The 24,343-nt window shown below is 42.8% G+C and overlaps 1 protein-coding gene across 1 annotated transcript in view; it reads right to left on the reverse strand.

The window, feature by feature from the left end:
- The window catches only part of KDM1B (lysine (K)-specific demethylase 1B), a 51,820-nt gene that overhangs the window by 5,488 nt on the left and 21,989 nt on the right, over positions 1-24,343 (reverse strand). Inside the window, 13 exon segments of the mRNA XM_006757278.2 lie at positions 2,822-2,974; positions 4,523-4,645; positions 5,532-5,657; positions 6,297-6,413; positions 9,239-9,313; positions 9,865-9,996; positions 10,975-11,102; positions 14,020-14,191; positions 15,124-15,261; positions 17,415-17,489; positions 18,152-18,328; positions 21,189-21,373; positions 22,961-23,165. Of these exon segments, the coding sequence (XP_006757341.1) occupies positions 2,822-2,974; positions 4,523-4,645; positions 5,532-5,657; positions 6,297-6,413; positions 9,239-9,313; positions 9,865-9,996; positions 10,975-11,102; positions 14,020-14,191; positions 15,124-15,261; positions 17,415-17,489; positions 18,152-18,328; positions 21,189-21,373; positions 22,961-23,165 (1,806 nt within the window).

Below are 24,343 nucleotides of genomic sequence, written 5' to 3' on the forward strand. Positions count from 1 at the left end.
GACAGGGTGCAGCCCCCCACCTGCCCCCCCGACCCCCCGCCACGGGCGCTGCTCTCTGTGTGACAGGGGTAGCGCTGCAACCTCCCCATAGACCCTGCCTTGAGTGTGACAGCCGATGGTGCCCCAACCCCCCAATCGGCCCTACCCTGAGCGTGAATGAGGGTGGCATCCCAACCTCCCGATCCGCCCTGCTCTGTGCATGACAGGGGGCGGCGCCCCAACTCCCCAATCGGCCCTGCCCTGAGCCCGACCAGGGGCTGCACCTAGGGATTGGGCCTGCCCTCTGCCACCCAGGAGCAGGCCCAAGCCAGCAGGTCGTTATCTCCCGAGGGGTCCCAGACTGCGAGAGGGCAAAGGCCGGGCTGAGGGACCCCCCCCTTCCCCCGAGTGCACAAATTTTTGTGCACCGGGCCTCTAGTCAATATATAAAAAGAGAGGGGTCTAGAAAACTAAAACCCCCAGCCCTGGAAAGTGGTCAGGAGGAGATATTCCCGGGAGGACAGCTCTGCAGAGGTCCTAGAGATCAACCAGCACAGATGGGAGCAGAGGGATGAGGATGCCAGGAACAGGGTTTTTTAATAAAAGGGCTAACAACTAGCTCATAGAGATTCAACTGTGATTTAGAGATGACTGAAGGGTGGGAGGCTAGGATTAGGGGCTTCTAGTCAAAATGGTAGTGTAGGTAAATGTATCCTCCCACAAACACATCAAAATTACTTGTAAATTACAGAACAACCATCATTAAGAACCACCTGAAATCTAACTGAACAGAATTCCTACAACAAACGATATAAAAAAAGCTACATGAAGATTGGCAGGAGGGGAGAAAATGCAAATGGTTTGGTCCTGTACCCATGTGTGGCAGCTAAAAATCGGGAAGAATATCCTGGCTTTGGAAGTACCCCCCACTCTCCCCAGGAGCAAGTGGTCCCAACCCCACACCCAGCCCAGGGTTCCAGTGCCAGGAAGAGAAGTCCCCATTGGCAGTAAAAACCAATGGGGACTGTGGCTGAGTGAGAGAGAGGCTGCTGGAGTACCAGGCAGTTCCTCTTAAAGGACCCAGGCATAGACTTAGTCAGACTCATTTCCTCTGAGCTCCAGCACTAGGGCAGCAGCTTGAAAAGCACCAGACAAAAGGGAGGAACTGAATTGTTTGGCATTAGGGCGAGAACTGAAGGGGCATCTTTCTCCCCAACAGAAGTGCTGGCAGAGGCAAGAGTTCCTTGTCTGAGCCCTCCCCTGATACCTGGCAGACAGGCGCCATATCTGAGTCTACATCAACCTGGCTCACACTGTTGGCCCTGCCCTGGTGATTCCCTGAGATCCTAGCCCACCCAAGCTGTTTCCAGTGGCTTTTCTGTACAAATTGCTGTCTTGACTCATACTTCAGATTTTCCTACAATTTCTCAAACTAGCAGCATCTGGCCTTGGTGTGCCCAGTACTTCTTGTTTAGTGGCCCCAGGCCCAGCACACTAGCAGCAGCCAGCCTTGGTTAGTAGCTTGACCTCACCTGGACACCTCCAAGCCCAGCACAAGTGGCAGCAATTTTCTGATCATTTAGTATCTTATGCTGGAGGCCCCAGCAGAATACAAGAGGCAGCTGACCTAGGCTTGCACCTCCAGGGAGGCCCCAGAGCCACTGCGCCTGGTGGACAACTTTGGACCATGTTGAAGCACCACCCAAACACATATGTAATACTTTCAAACAATAAAAATAAATTTAAAAAAACAACAGTAAAATGCAAGAGGTTAAAGACAAAGAGAATCTTAAAAACAACAGGAGAAAAACAGTTACCTACAAGGGAGCACCCATAGACTGTCAGCTGATTTCTCAACAGAAACTTTGCAGGCCAGAAGGGAGTGGCAAGAAATATTCAAAGTGATGAAAAGAAGGATCTACAACCAAGATGACTCTACCCAGCAAAGCTATCATTTAGAATCAAAGGACATATAAAAAGAGCTTTCCAGACAAGAAAAAGCTAAAGGAGTTCATCACCACCAAACCAGTATTACATGCAATGTTCAAGGGTCTTCTTTAAGAAGTAGAAGGAAAAAGATTAAAAATATGAATAATAAATACACATCTATCAACAATTGAATCTAATAAAATAAGCAAGCAGAACAGAAACAGACTCATAGTTAACATTTTGATGGTTGCCAGATGGGAGGGGGGTTGGGAATGGCTGAGAAAGGTGAAGGGATTAAGAAGTACAAATTGGTAGTTACAGAACAGTCATGGGAATGTAAACTACAGCATAGGGAATATAGTCAATAATATTCTGGTAACTGTGTATGGTATCAAATGGGTTGGAAATGTATCAGAATCATTTAGTAAGTTATGTAATATCTAATCCTGGTATATATACCGGTAACTAACATATATAATGTCAACCATAATTGAAAAATAAAAAATATTTAAAGTTAAAAAAATTAAGCTAATGAAAAAAAGGGCTTATATTGACTGTAAGAATGGAATCAATGAACACCCTGACTTGGCAATAAACAACATTTACCTAGGCACATCACGTAAATATTAAATGGGCTAAATCTTTTAACCTGACAGAAAGTCAGTAGATAATGTCTAACTTGTTAAATCAGGAGACAATATAAATATTTTAAAACATAAAATAAATTCCAGAAGACATAACAGAAAGAGTTAAAAATTGCCCTGGGATTTTGAGGATGTTGAGAGGACATTTGTTGTTTGTCATCATAAGACTTGACAGTATTTGACACAGGTTTTAAACTCTGGACAAATATCACTTTAATTAGAAGAGTAATCAAAATAAAAGTAATTGGGTTCAGGATCATGATACACACCTCGCCAGCAAAGAAGATGGTTCCTTGTATTTCTTCAGCAATGATGTCGTAGGCTTCACCGCTCCCACCTGTCTTTACAAAACTGTATGCCATCTGGATCCAGGGGTCTGTGCTCCACCGAGTGACAAAATACTTTGTGGGATCTGGGACTTCCTGGGTTGATGTGAAGCAATCATAAAATGGGATCAAGAAGTGAGTTGGACATGGTGCAACACAAGCATAAACTTACAGTCGCCCCTCCCATTAGAAGCTGAGCTCTTTGTAGCCATTCTGAAACAGCCATTCTCAGTATGTTCCCTGTATCTCAGTATGTTCTCAGTATGTTCCATTATGACTTTCCCTGTATCTGTGCACCATTCTCTACCTCTTGCCTCAGCTCTGCAACCTACCCCCACTTGCGTCTCCTCACTCTTCACTTTATCCTTCTGCCAGACACACATTCCCTCCACCTACCGGGGGCCATCACCACTGACGAAGAGTCTGGGCATTCCCTTCCCACTGCCTGGCCTGTGCTACAGAGATGGAAGGACAGGGGCCTCTGGCTCAGAGTAGGAAAGGGAAGACTGGAGTTCTAGGACCTCAGGGTGAAATTCTCAACTGGCTCCTCCACAGACGGCTCTCCAAGGATCTGTTTCACACTCGCTAAGTTTCAAATCATTGTGTAGGCTGACCTCTGACAAGCACCACCATGAAAAAGATTTATATAGACACAATGTCCTCAGATCTGAATAAGTACCTTGAAAACAAATTTTTGGACAAAGACACACAGCTAGCAACTACTGTGAAATATAATCACACCATGCAAAACAAGTAACACCCTGGTGCCTCTCTTTCCTAATTTATGTAAGTTCTGAGTGATTTCACTTCTTTTGTCTTCTGTTCCTTTATATGAAAAAAACACAAGCCATTTATAAATCTCCAGAGACTGAGATTTAGTAAAGTGGCAAATAAAAACTATCTTGAGCTCCTGCGAGAGAAGACAGAAAGTAGACTAGCTACACATGTGGGGTGCAAGAAAATTTTGGACAATGTCCCTTTAAAAGGACAGTTGTTGCCAAAGCCCACTAGGGTTTGGGTAAATGCAGAATCTGTGGGAAATTCTGAGCCTTTTACATCCTTAGGAAAGAAAGGGGGTGTGCATGATGTGTGGGAAAAGGGAAGGAAGACAATAGTGTAAGAGGGATTGGGTCCTGTTATGGGCTACATTTGTGTCTCCTAAAATCCATATGTTGAAACCCTAATCCCCGCTACTTTATAATGTGACTGTACTTGAGAAAGAGCCTTTAATTGATGTCATGAGAAGTTAAAATTGGGTCGTTGGGGTAGACCTTAATCCAGCATGACTGGTGTTCTCTTAAGAACAGATCAGGACACAGACAACAAAGAGAGGCAGCCATGTGAGGTCACAGCAAGAAAGCAGCCATCTGTCAGTCACAGAGAGAAGCCTCAAGGAAACCAAACCTGACAGCACCTTGATCTTGGGCATCTAGCTGCCAGAATGGTCAGAAAATAAACTTCTATTGTTTCAGCCACCAGGCTGTGGTATTTTGTCATGGTAGCCCTAGCACACTAATGCAGGAAAACTTGGGTGGAAGTTGGATTATGGAAGAGAGAATAATGGGGCCCACTGCCTTGATTCCTTTCACTTGGTAGCGATGGCTTGCTCTGGCTCCACCGCTCTGGGGAGCAGGGGTCTCTGACCTGCTCCTTGAACAGCTCCCGGAGCGTGGCCATGCACTGCTGCAGCACCTGCTTGTCGTCCAGGTTCCTCAGGGAGGCCACCGCCTCCCCAGCAATCACTGACATCAACACGCTGTGTTTCTTCTGGACACACGAAAGGGAAAAGCAGTTTACACCTTTTGCTTTGGTAAAATGCACAGTTCTAAAGAAATGACGTCACTCTCACACATTAAATTTAATTATTTCTTTCTGTCCCCTATCCCTTCAGTCACCAGTGTTTTCCTCACAAACACTCGTTATTCACCTATGCATTTTTTATCGTTCCCTGCTGAAGAGACTCAAGAAGCAGTGTAAGTATCAAATACAGGGTTCTCTTGGCTTTTCCTTTATACCAACTTGTTTTAGACGAAGTGGAAGAAGGCTGTGTAGGAAAGGCTATGGATAAGGTAATGGAAAGAACTTTCCCAAATGGTAAAGAAAATTTGCCCTGGGCTCCCATGCGAAACCCTTTAAGATGTTTCTTGGAATGGAGACAGAAAAGAAACAACTGGGATTCTTTTGCCTGACATCAGCACTACCGTACCTTTCACGTGGTGGGTATGCCCTCCCCTTTGTGTTCCCCACCAATCATATCTACTGGCACCGAGACCTGCCTTCACCTGGGCCAATCACATCTCACCCTTCACAGCACCACAGGGGGACCTGTGGAGAACGCTCTTCAAGTGCCCCTCATTACAGTGCTGTTGTGGCCTCTCCCTGAGGAGTTCCCCATCAGCCTGAAATAACAGTTTCCACAAGTGACTAATTCATTTTGCAGGCAGTAACTTTCGTACTTCGAGACAATATGGCAGATATTGGGGCTCCTATCCTACAGGAAAACGTCCCAGTCCAAGTATCCTCCCAGAATATAAACAAATACCCAGAGTATCCACAATGTCATTAGCTTCTGAGCTTGAGATGTAAATACTTACCACAGCAAATTTTAAACTGTGATAAGGGAATTCAAACCACACTTCACCAATAACTTTACCTGGGGATCCATGTCATAGAATACAGCAAAAAGCCCTCGCTTGCTGGCACTAGGAGGCACGTGCCCGAAAAAGTCCGCCCCTTGAACTTTACTGTCCCAAAATCGGTAAGGAAATTGCAAGGCAATCTGGAAAGTGAGCGAGAGGAAGATGGCTAAGTGTTTCTTGAACCAAAAGTACAGCAATCTCTAAGAAGTAACCTATGGCTCCTAACGAACACTACGTTCAAAAAACCCTCACTACTCCCTTTCATTCTCCCACCCCCTTTCTTCTTTCCATGGGCATCTGGCCTTTTATGTCCCAAAGCCTCTAGGCTACAGTAAAACGCAAAGCACCCCAAGACGTGGCCTTGAGGCTTATGTCTGTAAGATACATTCTGACTCCTCACAGGTCTGCAGTACCTGCTGCAGCACTGGCAGATTCTACTGAAAGATTTTAAAGGCAGAGGGGAAAAACATTCTCCTCACGGGGGCTAATTAATGGAGGGCAAACGTGGAAAGCAGAAAAAACTGTTTACTTATATACCAAGTTCGAATTATGAATAACAAGCTTCATCCTCCTGAAGTTAAAATTCACAGACCTCAGCCAACTCTCCTTATGTTTTCATAATGCCCTTTTGTATTCTGCAGGAACAATTATTCAAGTGAAAAGGAAAGCTTCAAATTTTACTTAGATTCAAAAATGAGCCACTACTTCTCAGTATCAGAAGCGAAGGAACTCCTGTCATCTGACATTAATCTCTCTGGCTCTGGGGCTGAAGTAACCACCTTTTCAATGATGCCTGCGCCTAAGCTGTTGATGGCCTTCACCTTCTTGTCTGACAGCGGCGGGTTAAACTGAAGGGCGCCTTTCTGCAGCAAGGCCAGTGGGACAGTGACTAACGCCTGTGGGGAATAATTAACAGTTAACACGCATGCAGTAACTGGACCTCTTACCACTACAACTCAGTGGGTGCACTTCCAGGGAAATTCAGAACATTCCTCTCTACTGCCAGGCATGAGATAGTCAACATCCCAGGTTGTTATACTCGTAAGACCAAGGGCTGCCATGGACGCTCGCAGGTTGTTCACCACACAAGGGTGCACGGCTGAGCAGACGTGGCACCCACACGGAGGAACTTGCAGAAAGGACTTGATGATTTACAATAACCCCAGGTTCAGAAGAGTCAACAGATCCCAACCCTGAGTAGCAGTGCTGCAAGAATGGACCTAATGTGGAATGAGGAGAACTAGACCAGTGTGTCATTCCTGACACTTTCTCATGTGTGGCCAAGGTAATACCTGCCCTCCTAACCTCAACAGACTGGGGTCATGCTTCAAACAAAACCCCTTACAATATACATCAATAATATGCTTCATAAATGGTAAAGCACATCGCAAACACTAGGGATTATTATAATCATGTAAAACCACATGAAATTTTTTTAAAGGAGGAAGCAATTTATTGCAGGGTCTCAAATGGCATACAGAAGTGAAGTAAAAGCCAGACTATACCTTCCAAATCATACAGGTGCATCCGTGTGACCGAACCATTTCTTATTGAGAGCCTCAGCTGCAAAGGAGTCTGGGAAACGGTGTGTGTGTGTGTGTGTGTGTGTGTGTATGTGTGTGTCACTCGCTTACTTTCCATCATCTACAGTGCAAGATAACAGGAGATGGGAGTGGAATGAAGCTGAACGCCAAGCACTATATCTACCATGGCCTTCATCAAAGATTTAGTGTATTTGGCTTGAACCCCAAACTCCACAGGAAATTCAGGGTTCTTCCTGGGATTTTGTCACTGTTTTCTGCCACAAGAAAATCAGAAAATCTTAAAATAAAAAAACATGTACTCTATCCTTAACCTCTTTATAGAAAATAGCTACCATGTAACCAAAATATAAAAGCATAACTACTCTTCTGGATATATAAATAAAATTACAAGAATATAAGGTCTGGAGGTTTTCTTAACGAAAAAGCTTTCAAAAGCACAGAAACGTGGGTAAACCAATAGGCACAAGATATGAACATACCCTGGTAAAGAATAAAGCTAGACAGCAGTGGAAGCAGCCTAGATCGAATTAGAGTTTGTCAAATGCTTATCAGTGTGTCCTGTTGGGTGGGAAATCTTTCATTTATAAACGGGGACCGTGTGATGTGTGCTGACAACCATAAATATTTGCTTTCACCCTTCAGAGCAGGCCTTGAAAGGCAGGCTGAAGCTATGCCCGAATATCCCTGGAGAGTCAGGACACAAAGCAAGACGAGCAAGCTTGCCTGGCCAGGGCGAGCAGAGGGGACTCAGCAGGGCGAGTCTAATTAGCATGTTATCCTGGGTGCCAAAAGGCCAAGTTACGCAATAGCAGAGGCTGCACTATTGGCTGACTTGCAATTTTAAAAAAGGATTTTTTTTTTAATTACCACTAGGAAGAACTTGAGAGATCAGCCTGATTCTCTCCGGGCTCACAGATAAGGGCGCTGTGGCCCAGGGGTTCTCCATGCTGGCTGCATGCTGTAATCACTTGGGGAGCATTACAAACACGGCCAGACCAATTCAGTGAGAGTCCCTGCAGAGTGAGGTTTTGCAGCCTTTCTTTTTAAAAAAAATATATATTTTTTATTGATTTCAGAGAGGAAGGGAGAGATAGAAACATCAATAATGAGAATCATTGATTGGCTACCCCCTACTGGGGATGGAGCCCACAACCTGGGCATGTGGCCAGACCGGGAATTGAGCCCTGACCTCCTAGTTCATAGGTCGATGCTCAACCACTGAACCACGCCAGCCGGGCATTGCAGCCTTTCTTTTAAAGCACTTTCCAGGTGATTCTAATGTGCAGCCAGGACAGAAAACCACTCTTAGTCCCAAGAAATATAGCATCACTACTAACTACCCAGCTAGGTAAAGGCAGGAATCGTATGAGGACCCATCCCCTGGACTCAGACCTCGTCTTTCCATTTGACATGCAATCCTTTATTTCTGTATGAATATCAAGGACTGTGAAATACTTTTAGATAACTGAAAAGTATAAAACATAGCTAGTCTAGGAACTAGTGATGGTTTATCAATTATACTTTTTGGTAATCATTTAAGACATAACTAAATTCAAATAAACTTATGGGTTTATTAGTCCCCTTCACTCCAAGTAAGCACTTTGTTCTCCAACACTACAGGAAACTGTGATTTCACATATTACATTACAGCACCTTTCACTGTCCACCTACATAAGTGGTTTACAAAGAATTCGAATAATATAAAAGTACGACTGCAGTTTCAAAATGAAAACACAGATCTTTCTTGATTTAAAAAAAATGGTTCCATGATAAAACAAAGAACAACTACAAAAAGCCCTACCAACCTGGAAAACACTGAATTAAAGTACAATAGGTATTTTTGAATGCAGGACTTTTTAGAACCTTTAATATGCTATTTAACCCTAAAACTAGATTGTAGCAGGTAATACTTTCCAAACTTATGTGGCCAAAGAATTTATTTTTCTTGTTCAATTTCCAGGACTAATGTACCACTTTAAGAAACACTAATCAGAATTCTATCTGCATGAATTAATACAGTATTAGATTAGTTAAATCGGATTTGCATTAAGTGGGCATACAAAACTCCTCAGAAATCAAACAAGGCTCCAGGCAGGTTGCCAAAGGCAACTTCTTGAAAAGACATCTTTCCCTTACCGCCAAGCCCCTAAAACACCTAGAGAAATTCTAGCACTTACCTTTTGTGCTGTATACCCTGTCCCATCTGTCGTGGTAACTTGTACTTCATCTCCAGAATAGTCAACCTTCTGTACCTGCTCAAGAAAAACAGAAAAGCATGATGGAACCATATGACCCAGGATCCTTTCCAGTTCTTATAGTATGTGAGTTTATATCTCCAAGGCTATGGGAAATCATTTCCTGGCATTCAGAGATCAAAACAACAGTTACAGCCTATTTCAGGGAACTACTGCTCAGCCATTAAAATTCATAAACACTATGTCAAAATGTGGCAAACCGTCATAACGTAGTGTAATATTTGCCTTTATGATTACAACAACGTATAATACAAATGCACAGGGACAAAGATTTGAAGGAAAAGCTTTAAAGTGAAAATAACTGCTTTGGGTCAGGAATGTTGTAAGCAACTTGAACACTTTATTATTAATGAAAATGCATCTGTGCTACGATTATTTCCAAACAGTAGCAACTACGCAACTGACACGAATGATACTAACAGAAATACGTGGAGGCACCAGTTGACAGTCACAGCAAGTACCTTTCTCCTGGGTCATCCACATGCCCCAAACTTCACATCCTCCAAAACTAGAGCCAAACCAGAGCCTCCCAATGCTGTCAAACTCACTGGAGATTTGAGCCGAATATCCAGTCCTTCAGCCAGTTTTTCAATGATGACGGAGTAGCCAGGAGTGAGGAGAGTATGGTCACCAGCAAATTGGGCAAAGAACTCGTTGTGGTCCCAGGAGCGAGCAGACACCTGGGAAACAACAGGAGAGGTTGGGAACAGAAGAGGGGTTCCCACCTCCTCTTGAGGCTGCACCAAAGGGACAAGAGAGGACTCCAAGATGGGAAAAGCCACTTGAGATAGGAGGGCAGAGCTGTCGTGAATAAGGCTAAACATGCTGGAGGGAGGGGACACACAGACCAACCCAGGTGAATCCCGCTGTGGGGGAAGAAAATTGCTCAACGATGCACAGGAACGCTACAAAAGATAGACACGATTTGGGTGTGGGTGCCACTCCTTAATGAAAATAAAATCAACAACCCCAGAAAAGGAGAATTCTATGAGAGTAAAACTGCATTTGATCAACTCCATACAATAGTATACCAACTATAGGTCTTCAACATGGAAACTCTATAGAGGTTGAAATGCAGCATGACTTTGGAAAACAGCGCGATCCCAATCACCACGAAGAATCAAATGAACATGAAGAGGTCCCAAAGAGGACCATTCGGTCAGGGGCCATCTGGGGAGCCTCTATCCAAAATATTGAATGTTTAAGTATCAAAATCACAGTTAGTTAAATAAATTAGGCAAGTTTAAATTTATTTTAGCAAAATAAACTGACCATAACTGCAAGGATACTCTTTTTTGGTCTTTTGAAAGCAGTGTTTTCAGACCATGCAGGGTTCCACAGAAATGGCCCTGGGGCCTCACTGAAGGGCATGAAAGGAGGGGTGAACGCACAAGGCTCTAGGCCCCTCCCCACTTCAGCCCAGCAGCCCCCCAGTATTAGGGTTACACACTGAGTTTCTTCACGGGCATTATTGGATGATTCTCCAACTTTTTAAAAAAATAATTTTTCCCCAAAACCACTGAGGTCATTAATATGTTCTGAAATCATGGTTTTTGAACTTTTTAAAAGGAAATTTATCTCTGTTGTTGCAGCAAAACCATTGTTTCCTGTTTACCCAAAGCAGCCCGGATTCGATATTGAGATTATATAAAACCCACCTGATGGAGGTTGCTGCCACAGGCGTACTCCAGGTTGCTGAGGTGGAACTGAAGCACCTGCTCTTCCAGGTCACTGAAATGGATGCCGGATTCCTTGATGAAAGCTTTGTAGATCTCCTCTATCTTCTCTGAAATGGGGATGAAGCAAAGCAGAGAAAGCAGCTTCAGCAGCGTTCTCTAATGCCTTATCTTTTGCTCTCAACCTCCTTCAGCCCACAAAACCCAAAACTTCGCAAGCCCTTTCCCGAGCCAGCTCCGGGGAAGGACATCTGGATAAGGTGGGCTTCTCTCGGGAAGTAAAAGCGTATCTTAACCGGGAACAAAGCTATGCAGGTTCTGGATCTCCAACCACGTTTCATTTCTGCTTAGCTGAGAAGCTGTTTCTTCTTTTGCCCAAGAAACAGAAAAGCACCCCCTGCGCATGGAAGGACCGACACTCAGAGAGGATCCCCACTCCTTCCTGGTCGCACTGCCATCACCTTCAAATCAAGTTTCTACAACAGCTCGCCTCAACTGGAGGATCTGTGATGCACTGGCCACCGGCTATGTTCTCTCCCCAATAAGAAAACTCCACTATGAACTGCCATCACATCAGCCCTCTGCCTCCGCACCTTTAATTACTGGTTCTCGCTGCCTGTGTAATAAATCCAAAACCCACAGCCAGACTGTGCCAGCACGTTTTTAGTCTTTCCCAACACGGCAACACCACCTGCCCACTCACAGGCCCTGCTGCAGCATCTCTTCCTGGTAAAGGCCGCCCTGCGGGGCCTGGACTGCGCCTCTCACCACAGCCCCCGCTCCCCGCCCCGCTCCCAGGCCAGCGGCATGGACTCTACACGCCTCAGAAACCGCGTCTTGTTATCTAACCCCAGCACTTAACTATCCCACTCAACTGGAACTTTCAACTACACACACACAGCGCTGTGGGACCATTCCAATGACCGGCTAGACTCCTTTCTGGGGAGTGGGGGAGACCCAGGACTGACAAATGGTAAGAATCTCAGGCCAGGTCACTTCTTCATAACCTTCCTGGGAAGGTGACCATCCAACGCACACACTGCAGGCACAAAGCTTCTATGCGGCATGTGAACTTGCTTGACTAGCAACAAAACTATCAGTCAACTTTTTTGTTTTCTAGACAACTCAAGATTCTCATTCCATTCTTCCACTAGACTGTGATATGGGGATGCCATAGCACCTAGACCACTGGGTGTTTTTTTGTTTTTGTTTTTTAATCACTTTCAGAACCATCTTGTAGCAATCCCATCTCTGCCTCCTGTCGTTTCTATTTTTCTTAGGTGTTGAAGAGGCCAAGAACCAAGATTGTTGGAACAATATATAAAATTAAGTACAAATAGGTTGAGAAAAGTCTAAGGCAATTTTTATGTAAATACTATCTAAAAGCTTTAGTAATATGCTTTGTAAAATTAACTCTAACTTCTTAATATTTATATATATATATTTTTTCAGCTAAGTGCTAATAAAGATCTGAGACAGCTGCGATGCTGCTAGCAGGATATAACTAACCTTATATAGAGGTGTGTGCATTATTAAAGCTTTTCAAAAAATATATTATAAGATGAAACGACTACTTACACACTAAGATTTGCTGGCCCTTCCTTATTTCAGGTAAGGCCAAGACAAAGCTATATTATTATGTTTTTATTTGGTGACACTGAAAGAAGTTTAAAGAAAATGCCATCCAGCGACCACCACACATGTGAAAAGCAGTACCAAATTCTGAGAACTCCCTGAAAGCCGGCCTAATAACTATCCTCAGTTCCAGAAAATTCAACCACTCACCACTTGGTCTGGACACTATGGCATATAATGAAAAGACCCCCGTTGATCCCAGTAAGTTTCTGAAAACATTCTGTTATGTTTTATCTATCAACACTCACCCAGGGCGATCACAGTGCGGGTCAGTCTCAGGGGGTGGGGTGGCAGCTAAACAACAGGGGACAGCCTATCCCCGCTACTGAAAAGTTTACCCCAAACAGAGACGGATACCAGAATGAGGAACTAAGAATCCTCACAAAGAAACATATAGTTGAAGCAAATTAACATCCTAAGTGCTTTCAACAATAAAGATTTAAATAAAAAATAATAAAATAAAAAGCAGAAAAACAAATCCTAAAAACTGAGTTCAAATGTTTGTTCTTTAAGAAACTCTGAAGTGCTTCCAAAAACGACAAGTGAATTCACTAGGTCATAAAACTGTAGGTTAAATAAATATCAACTTATGCAGCAATATAGTAAAATCTCAGCTAGTACCTTCATGGAAATGAGTCATGACACACAGTCAAGTTTTCTAAAGAATTGTGATTAATATTGTCTATTTAGGGCCAAAGCCTAAAGAATTTGAAGGAGTCCAACTGATGTGGCTCAGTGGTTGGGTGTCGACCCATGAACAAGGAGGTCACCGTTCGATTCCCAGTCACAGCACATGCCTGGGTTGCAGGCTCAATCCCCAGTAGGGGATGACGGGAGGCAGCTGATCAATGATTCTCATCATTGATGTTTCTATGTCTTTCCCTTTCCCTTCCTCTCTCTGAAATCAATAAAAACTTATTTTTTTAAAAAGAATGTGAAAATTATTAAATTATAATACACATTCTTGCATTCTTAAACAAAATATACTTAACCCACTGACCCCAAACGGAAAAGAAACCCTGGCATACAGAAACTCTTACCTAGAAAAGACATTATGTGATGACTCTTTATTCACATAGGGCTTACCACACTTTGCTTAAAAGGAAGCATCTCTGGGAAATAGAAAATTAAACATTCACATCATTTTTTTTTTAAACGCCAGCTTTTGTGTAAAGTAAGATTTGTGTGGGTGCACACACAGGCAGCTAAAAGTCCCTGCGGAAGTTCTGCTCCCTCTGTAGACCAGTTGGGAGAACCCATCTGTCCAAAATGAATGCTTTGAAAGACTATCCTTATTGCATCACCAACCTCATGGATGAATGGTACGACTGCTGACCGCCCTGGGTTAGAATGAGACTCAGAGGAACAATCAGAACACCATTCTCCCCATACCTCCTAAAGGGACATCTTGGAGCTGAGTCTTATCCTTCCTCCACTCAGAGACAACATCCAAGAGAGCATTAAAATGAAAATCCATGCGCTTGTCAATAGTGGGGTCAGTAATTCTTCCACCTTCCTGAATTAAGTCACATCTTTCTCCAAATTTATGCATGCTGATGCCAAGCTTCAAAAATAATAAGAATAAGAAGGTGAAAATTTTCCCTGGAAAAAATATGTACAGGTTCTAAGCTGAAATTAGACAGAGCTCTCCTGGAGAAAATGGCCTATTACCTCCCAAAGATAATGCTAAATATACTTAACAGAAAGTGGCAGCAAAGGCAGGCAGTGAAAAAAGAATAGCATGAAGTCTAGGAGACCTTATTTTATGAGAATGCGAGGGCGACAGCAATAGCTTCTGTTCCAGGCACTCTCCAGCTTGCCGGCCCAGGTTTATCAATGCTGCTGGTGCTGCAGCTGGGCACTGCCTCTCTTCACTCTGACAGCCTGCCTCCTCTATGGATTCTCATGTAATGAGCACACAAACACACAAACACTCAGAGGTTGGGACTGAATTTACTGTCGATAAATATTTTAGGAAAAACCTTGGACCTACCAGGTCTTCGAAGAAACTACGCAGGGATGCCCAGTAAAAGGTAGGATGTCCAGTTAAAGCTCTCAGATAAACAACATATAATTTTTTTTTTTTTTTAGTATAAGTATGTTCTAAATATTGCATGCAAAATACCCCATGTCATAGCTGGGACATACTTATACTAAAAAAGTACTTTTATTTATCTGAATTTAACTGGGAATTCTGTATTATTATTTGCTTAATCTGGCAACCCTAAAACTATGAGCTAATCCAGTGGCCTGCAAATAATACACAGACATAATTAAAGATCTTAGAGAAGGAAAAAAATATTCTAAGTCCTCGGGTAGCACCTTCTCACAGAGGCAGCACTATGCTTGTCTTCATTTACTTTTCAGAGAAGACGAAGGGGCAAGAAATCCTTCTGGAGCTGTTACCTATTACTTACAAGCACATGAATACTGCACAGAAGCAAACTGAGAATTTCCTCTTTCTTTATCAACAATACAAATCTTAAAGGAACCCACTTGTTCACACATGAGTGCTACTGGGTTGTTAACACAGCCATTGACAATCTGGGCTCCTCTTCCCACTATGACGCCTTTAAAAGATTTATCATCCCACACGCGGCCTCCAATTCTGTCTTTGGCTTCCAGCACAGTCACCTAAAGAGACAGACAATTGGGGAAGCTACGTAAGATAGAACAGTCATATCAAATGCACTACTATCAATGTAGAATAATACAGTTAAGTAAGTCCCATACTTGGTTAATGTTTTTATTACATTACTAGAGAAATGACTTTGAAAAGAAAGCAGTGTAAACAGAAGCCCAAGTGGCTGTTAACCCAGATTCTAATGACGAGTAAGTGAGTGTGGTCTGCTGGTGAAATCTTCAAATTATTCCCTCAAATCCCATAACGATAAGATCTGATGAATTAGCACATGAAATGCACTGGAAAGCTTTTACTAAACAGTATTCCATAAGTTAAAAAGCACTATTAGAAACTAGGTTCAAGAGGAGATGTTGGCTTATGAAATACGTTTATGTGACAAAATTCCTAGTTTAACGTTGCAAAAAATAGACCTTAACTTCCCTAAGATATGACTCACGTTAAAAAAAAAAATCATGTCACCTTATGGGCTTGACCTAAGCAGGTTGGTCCCACACCCAAGCTGTGTAACTCCTTCAACTTTCTCATCCCGGTGGTATCAGGATGCTCCCCAGGGGGACAGCCCTGTGACTCACTACACAGCCCTGGGTTGCAGTAACTGAACATGTGAGTCCTGGGCAGTGCAAGGCCAGTCATTTAGTCTCTGGGACCCGAGAATCTCTCCTTCAAACTGCTTGAGGTTCCCTGAGTTACCCATCTCTCTGATGACTCAGAGGAATCTATTTCCTAAACATAAGAGATGGGTGCTCTCCGAGGGGTCTCCCTCATCACCTGGCCAGAGAAAGGGAAGAGTAATACAGATCCTCTGAATATTGGAAGACCTACATTCCTCATTTTTTCCAACCAGAAAGGCTACAGCTGGTGGTTCTGCCCTCCCTACCTTCCTTCTCTTTAGATGAACATAGAACCATCGGTTTCTAGTTTCCTTTTAGTGTGAGAAGAAGGCTGAACATCAAAGACTCTGCATAGTAAGAACCTCCCCTGTAACATAATCTATGAGTTTCCCAAATAAAAGCAAACAAGAAACCTTGGCCCCAACATCTAACACTGAAATAATCAAATAAAAAACTTCATATCTTAACAGCTCTAAGAAAATACTTGCAAATGCAAACGTGCATCCTATAAATCCAACCCAGATCCTTCTGCTTTGTCAGCAACACAATGTAATTCAAGACTGAGGTCCTCCATTCAAACAAGAGGAAAACCTCTCGCAGGCACAGCTACTGAAAGCTTTTCCTGTCCCTGAAACCTCCTTCAGAGAAGATTTTGTGAAAAAAGAAGTCGTCATTTCTTTTAGCAAGATGGAGAAGAGCAAAGAGACCAACTCAATTTTACCAAATTCATTTTCACGCATGGTGTAAGTGAAAACCAACGTCTTTGCAAAATAAGTTTTTAAAAGGGAGATATGTGTCAGATTTAGGAAGTCACAGAAACCTAAGGTTAATCTGAATGAGTCTAATACAAATTAGATAGACATTGAACTGCACAAATGGTTTTTGTAATAGTTTCTATCTTGGCTAATTTTGAACAACTGGAATAAAGCAAAATATCAGATAAAAAGAAAAAATATCCCACCTCGGGGAAGCAGGCAACCCCAATATGTACAGTACTTCAAAAGCCATGTAATCCTGTCTCAACCATGGAGTAAGTAATTCAATCTTGCTTCCAAAAGCAAAGATTTTTATTTCTCAAGACATAAGATTCAAAAGGTTCCTTTAATTTGCATAAGAAAATGTAACCGGGTATTTCAGAAACTTTCATAAAAGAAACAGTGAATTTCCAAACTGCTATCTGTTGTCTCAGACTATTGCAGGAATAAAGGATTTTTCCCAATGACCCTGCTATTATGTCTGTAACAACCTGTCGGGAATTTCTACTTTGATACCAACTTAAAATCTCTTCTGGGTTGCTCAATAGAGACTTAAACTCTCTCCAAAGCTGTGGGAATTTTTATCTTCCTTCACTTTTCTCTTATTAAACCAATTTCAAATTTTGTATCTTCTCTCGGATCAAGTGTAAAGACATAAAGATACCATGTACTCAGCATTCTTTGCTAAAACCAGGAAGTGGTTTCTAAGTCTTAGAAAATCTGGACCAGAGGAGCAGTTAACCATCTGTTTTCACCTCCATGAGCAAAAAATCTTACCTTAATTCCAAAGTTATGCAGTTGCCTAGCAGCTGCTAATCCTGCTGGACCAGCCCCAATAATGATGACTGATTTCTTTGAAAAAAAAAAGAAAGAAAGAAAAGAAAAATATTATGCTAAGTGAAATAAGCCAGTCAGAGAAAGAAGTATCACATGATCTCACTCGTATGTGGAATCTAATGAACAAAATATACCGATGGACAAAATAGATTCAGAGACATAGAAGCATGGGACAAACAAATCTCAGAGGGAAGAGGGTAGGGATAGATTAACCAAAGCATTTATATGCATATATGCATTACCCATGGGCACAGACACCATGCGGTGAAGGCCTGTGGGGGTGGGGGTGTCTCTAGGGAAAAAAGAGGACATCTGTCATACTTTCAACAATAAAGATAAATTTAAAGAAAAATCTAATTAGAGCAATGAAAACAGTTGCTGTTTTATCTGTTCTGGAAGGTACTAACTACCAAGCAAATGTTGGTTCATCTACATTTCTTTGATGCCCATGGCAGAAGGCTATTTTCCTAAAGAATACTGTAGTACTTTTCTTAAGTAATCCCTTCCTCTTTTCTACAGTCCAGGGAAACAGAATCCTCTCCAGAGAAACACATACTCCAGCAAGGCTTATTTTACACCTTTTATGGTGATAATGTGACTTTCGCTCGTATCATCAACAGCAACGTACTGGCCTTTATCCTGGCCGAGGGGTGTTATTGCCAGAGCTGGTCACCTACACTGTGGTAATCTTTAGGAAGAAGACGCTGGTCGGTGCCCACGCTGAGAACGCCTGTGTTGATGAGACCTTTCCTCGTCATAAAATAAAGTATCCTCTCCACTTCCTGAACGCACCGAATGCGCACGAGACCCCGGACGATGATGTGAGGAATACATTTATGAGGAGTCAGAGCTTCCTGTGTTGGAAAATAAAACCAAACAGTTAAGGCAAACAAACAAAAAGCAACTCTTGGTTCCTCAAAAAGTTAAAGGAGAATTACCACATGACCCAGCAATTCCACTCCCAGGTACATGCCCACAGGAACTGAAATCAGATGTTCACAGCAGCACTGTTCAAATAGCCACAAAAATGTTCATCAACAGCCGAACAGAGAAACAAATGTGGCTTATCCGCACAGGGAATATTAGTTAGCCATAGAAAACACCGAAGTGCCGATCCATGCTACAACAGGCATGAACCTTGAAAACAGTATGCTGGGTGAGGAAGCTCATTACAGAAGGCCACATGCTGTAAGATTCCATTTATATGAAATGTCAAGAACAGGCAAATCTATAGAGACAGAAAGTGGATTAGTGACTGCTGGGGGGAAGGGAGGGATGGGGAGTTTCTGCTTCAGGACTGTGGGTGCCTCTATGGGTGATGGAAATTTCTGGAACTAGATAGTGGTCATGGCTAAACAACATTGTATATGTACTTAATGCCACTGAAATATACATTTTAGAATCATTTAAATGGTAAATATTATGTTGTGTGTATTTTATCACAATAAAAAGAAACTATCAGGGTCCTGGCTGGTGTCGCTCAGTGCTTAGAGCGTTGGCCTGGGCACCCAGGGTCGTGGGTTCGATTCCCGATCAAGGGCACTTTCCTGGGTTGCTGGTCCAATCCCCATCCCTCGTGGGGTGTGTGCAGGAAGCAACCATCGATGTGTCTGGGTCACATCAATATTTCTCTCTCTCCCCCCACCCTCCTTTCCACTCTCTCTAAAAATCAATAGAAAAAATATCTTCACTCCTTGGGTGAGAATTTAAAAAAAAAGGAAACTTTCAAGGTCATTCAAATTCATTATTTAACATGAAGAAATAAGATCAAAGGTAGGCTTGCCTGGTGAAGGGACAAAAGGCAGATGGAACAATTTGTATCTTATCGCATAAGCTTTCCTTTGCTAAGAATGATGCTAAGGGAGTATGGGGGCAGACAATGTAACGAATAACATATTCCTGACTCAATAAACAATGTAACAAAGGCCCCTGTAGAAACCCAGGCTACTCTGTGTACTGGCAGCAGGAAAAGTTGGACTCTTATCACCGATGAGGGGGGACTGACTGAGGAACTTGAAAAAAAAAGACAGCACTGCCTTTTGCTGGGTGGCCCAGCTTCGGCAAGGCCTTGATCCATTTCAAAGATCCCAGAGTAATGTGGCCTGGGCCGGGTGTGAAGTTAGAACAGGCACTGGAGGTGGGAGTGGGGGTCCCTACCCCTGGCCTCTCCTTTACTTGTCCCCAACCCCAGCTCCACCAGAACTTGAAATACAGGCAGATGACTATACACTTGAAGTGGTCAAAAATAACACATACAACATTGACCTTCATTGCTTCAGAAGATAAACTGTTTTTATTTATGAAATTTAAAAACAATCCTTTCAAAGTCTTTGATTCTTCTATTGCAAACATTTGTGTTTTACCACTAGAGTAGTAAATATATACACTATATAAACCATGTAACAAAGGCCACGGTAAAAACTCTATCATTAAAAATGAAAATGGGCCCGGCCAGCATGGCTTGGTGATAGAGCATTGACCTATGAACCAGGAGGTCTCCGTTCAATTTTCTGTCAGGGCACTTGCCTGGGTTGCAGCCTCGATCCCCAGTGTGGGGTGTGCAGGAGGCAGCCGATCAATGATTCTCTCTCATCATTGATGTTTCTCTCCCTCTCTCCCTCTCTGAAATCAATAAAAATACATTTTTAAAAAATTTTAAATGGATCCAGGCTGACAAGTTCAGGATTTTTTTTCCTATATGATTCGTCCCCAGTATAAGTTAAAATTCAAAGTCAAATTTTAAAATGTGAAGAAAAATTAATCTGATGCTGTTTCTAAAAACTGTATCTTTATAATTATTCACAGGAAATTCTGAGCACAATTTTGTTCAGTTCAGCAAATGTTTATTGAGCACCTGTATCAAACCTGTTGGGGACGAAATGAATAATTAATTCTACCTTGCCCAGCCTACTCACCTGGATATAATTTGTATAAATGGCATTAACACCCATCACTTAATCAGGTCACCCCATACTGGAGTCTAATCCAGTGAAATACTAGGGTGGAGTGGGCATATCTTTCTTGGTGACCTTGCAAAATGATCTGCACTGAGAAACCCTTGATAATTGCAGAAGAAATTAATAAATCAGAAAAATACTGGGGTCAGAAAAGGCTTTGTGGTGTTTTCTTTTTTTAAAAAATGCTTGTATTTCCACCACACCTACAACACACCAAAAACGTATCTTCACCCCTTTCAAGGCTGGTACTGTATGTATAAATCCCCTAACTTTTATTCAGTCCCAACAGAGAGCAAAGGTTGTTTGAGGATAATGAGGTGAATAGAAATCCTGCCCTCAATGGTTTAATCCAGTCTTTAGTGTTTCACCTTTTCTCCTGGCGTAGCCATTGGAACTGTCTGAACCAAATCTTGCACCTTACACTCACTCACTAGAGAGTTAAGGTTCCGACAACACATGGTCTAAAGTGGTGGATCTCAGGGAGGAAAGACTTTGCCCCTCTTGGCAATAGCTGGAGACATTTTTGGTTGTCACAACTCAGGGTGCTCTGGCATCTAGGGGGCGAAGAGGCCAAGGATGCAACTAAACATACTATAATGCACAGGACAACCCCTCACACAAAGGCTATCCCCCCAAACTTTCAACGCTGCCGTGGTGGAGAAACCCTGGTCGAAAGGTTCTCTCCATAGGTGTCCTGGCTCCTCTCTTTCAAGGGAAGTCTCTGTCCCGTGCTGGAGCTACCATGCCCTGCACTTACTTTGCAGTTAGTGTACCACAGGGCCAGGATGAGGTTCCTCAAGGCCAGGTACATGGTGGGGTCGCGGGAGTACTCTGGGAACTCGTAGAGCTCATCCAGCTCCATCACGTCCGGCCTCACGCACAGGGCTTTGCCGCACTCGTTGGGCTGGTAGAAAGGCTGGAAGTACCGGTTCATGCCTGGGACTGACAGAAGCACAAAGAGGCAAATGCTCCAAGCTGTCACCTCCAAATGCGGGCGAATTAAAGCGCATTATCAAATCAACAAGGACAGCCAAGTCTGTCCTACTGTATTTCTGCTTCCTCCTTCCAGTTAGACAACATATGTGGAAATTAAACACATATTTTTCTCATTCTTCACAAATTTAATTTCCACGGTATGGACAATTCTTTAAAAGCTGTAATTCTGGTAAAAAAAACAAAACAACAAAAAAAACACCCACATACTATAAAATTTACCATCTTAGCCATGTTTAAGTGTACAGTTCAGTAGTGTTAAGTATATTCATATTGTTGTACAACAGATTCCAAAACTTTTACAACTTGCAAACTCAAACTCTGTACCTACTGAACGCCAACTCCCCATGGAAAAATATTTTAACTTTTACTGGAATTTTTCTGATTATAAGATGAATAGGTTCATAGGAGAAATAGCAATCACTAACTCCTGATAATCTTTGAGAGGGGGTTTACAGACTACCAGTGCTGTTTCTCTGAATGGAAAATTTTAATATTATAGAAATTTGTTTTTACAAAGCCAGAAAAAAATGCTACTTTATAATATTTTCTAACTTTATTTTATTTAGTTTATGACATCGAGAATAGTTTTCCATGTCATTAACCTGGACTTCAATGGACATAATATTTTCTTATCATTTAATCATTCCACTAATGCTGGGCATTGAAACTTCATCCAATTATTCACTATTATAAGCAATGCCACCCAAATTTCTTTGCACAAAAATCTTTGGACTTACTTTATAAACTTACTTTGGTAATTTAGTTAGGATATATTCGCAGGATAAAAGTTTTGGATCACAGCGCCAAATGTACAAACCCACTAATTTGAGTGCCTGTTCCATCCCACTTAAACTAACACTGGGATTGTCTCTCTTCTGCTTTCATTTCGACCACAGCTACATTTTGGAGGACCCAGTGTTATGAGTTAAAAACCTTAAGACAGGGTCACAATGTCAAAATCTTTTCACATCATCAAAAACGAAGTTGGCAATTAAAAAATAAAATAGAAAAAGGAAAAAGTGTTCAGGCGGAAAATCTAGAATTCTTGCTTGTACACAAAGAATTCCAATGTGGAATCTTAAAGTCATGCCCGACAAGCATGCCTGCCCTGACCTAAAGTTCTGAATTTTTTTCAAGAGTGAATCATTCTGCTGAAATTCTCAAGGGCATAATTAGAAGTAGAAAGACTCAGAATAAAATGAAGGACGCTCAGATAGTCAAAGATTTCTTCTGGTAATGTTAGAGTTTGCATTATCATCAACTTATCCAGCTTTCAAATACATACTCATTAAACTCTGTAGACAACGATTCCTGAACAAGTGTTACAGGCTTTCCGATCACTAAGGGAAAAATTAACTGCACAATATGCACAGATGATATGACATCCACAGCATAACCAAATCTATGATATAATGAGGTGCTTGATAGCACATGCTGCACACACTAAGTCTCTTCCATTCTGCTCACCCACACATTTCCAGGGACTGAGGAGGGTGTGGGGGGGAAGCAGGGAGTGCCAGGACCAGCTCTCACCCAGCACAGAGGGGACCGCCTTGGAGTGCTCCAGCTTCCCGGGGCTGGCGTCGCTGGCTGCGCGGTGTGTGCTGGTGCAGGAGGGGCTCATGCCAACGCAGTCAGGGTAGTAGGCAGAGAGCAGGGGTGCTGCCACGCTGTCTTTCAGCAAAGGAGGTAGAATGAGCATGGAGTACCACCAATGGTTGGAAACTTCCGACACTCTCTGAAATGGGCAGAGCAAGACGAAGAGGGACAATGGCAACAGGAAATGTACATGCAGATCCAGCCGAGGACAGATGACTGTCTCCACGGTATTCATCCTTAGCCCCTCTACTCTGTCTTCCCCCACTCAGCCATCCTACACCAGAGTTCAGCACACTCAGATTCAGAAACAGAAGCGGCTGGCGATACCTGGAGAGCCATGTTTCCATGGCAGAGTTGTTTCAGATACACAGCAACAGCCTTCAGGTCTCTCCCTCCCCTCCTCGGCAAACCCACCAACCAACCCCAGGTCAGTCTTGACGCTGCACCCACTGACTGCACTGCCGGTGTAAGTGCGACATGACAACTTTCTATTCCGTAATCATTTTATCTTCCATCCCCCCTTTTACTAGAATCCAAAGATAATTTAAATGGAAAAACTGGGCAGAAAAAAAATAATTCGCCTAAGTAGTAGCCAAGCATTATGCTTTTTGCCAGAGGCTACAAAAATATTTTCAGAGGGGAAAGTACACGACAACCATCAAAATAGATGCTAAATGTAGAGCTGAACAAGTAAAAGCTATGTTTGGTCTTTAAATGTGTGACCACATTCCAGAGTTGACTTAACATATGGAATCGCTGGATCAAAGCATCCCCATGATGACTAACTCCTGCAATAAAAAGAAAAGCTGGTCGGCTTGTAAAAGCAAACTCCACAAATCCGACGTTAGACAGCCTTTTCTAAAAGTGAGGCTGAATACATGCCCCAAGAATTCTAAGAATCTGATCCAGAGCCCCTCTGATGTTAGTTTTCGAGGCTCCCAGCAAACGCCAGCTGCCATCCAGCAGGGGCTTGTGAACTCAGGGTCTACAGAGTTAATCCAGATTGGAGATGCATCCTGTTTGCCCTTCAAATTTCACAGAGTCCAAATCTGGGACAAGCAATTTTCAGTTGACTACAAGCCCCAACACTCCCTACAAATCACTCGCAGCTGCTTCACACATTCATTGTTAAGTGCCTTGCCCCAAAGGCATTTCTGTGTACAGTCTTTGTTCTCCAGGCCTGTTTTAGGTTTGGCCCTTGATGGCAGAGCTGCCCCCAAAAGAAGGGAAGCTCCAGTCCCTTCCTCAACACACCAGGGCTGCCTCTATGGACCCCCTTCTGAGCAGAGTGCCAAGGACTGAGAACACTGAGAGGTA

This window comes from Myotis davidii, unplaced genomic scaffold (assembly GCF_000327345.1).
Source record: "Myotis davidii unplaced genomic scaffold, ASM32734v1 scaffold53, whole genome shotgun sequence".
Classification (NCBI taxonomy): domain Eukaryota; kingdom Metazoa; phylum Chordata; class Mammalia; order Chiroptera; family Vespertilionidae; genus Myotis; species Myotis davidii.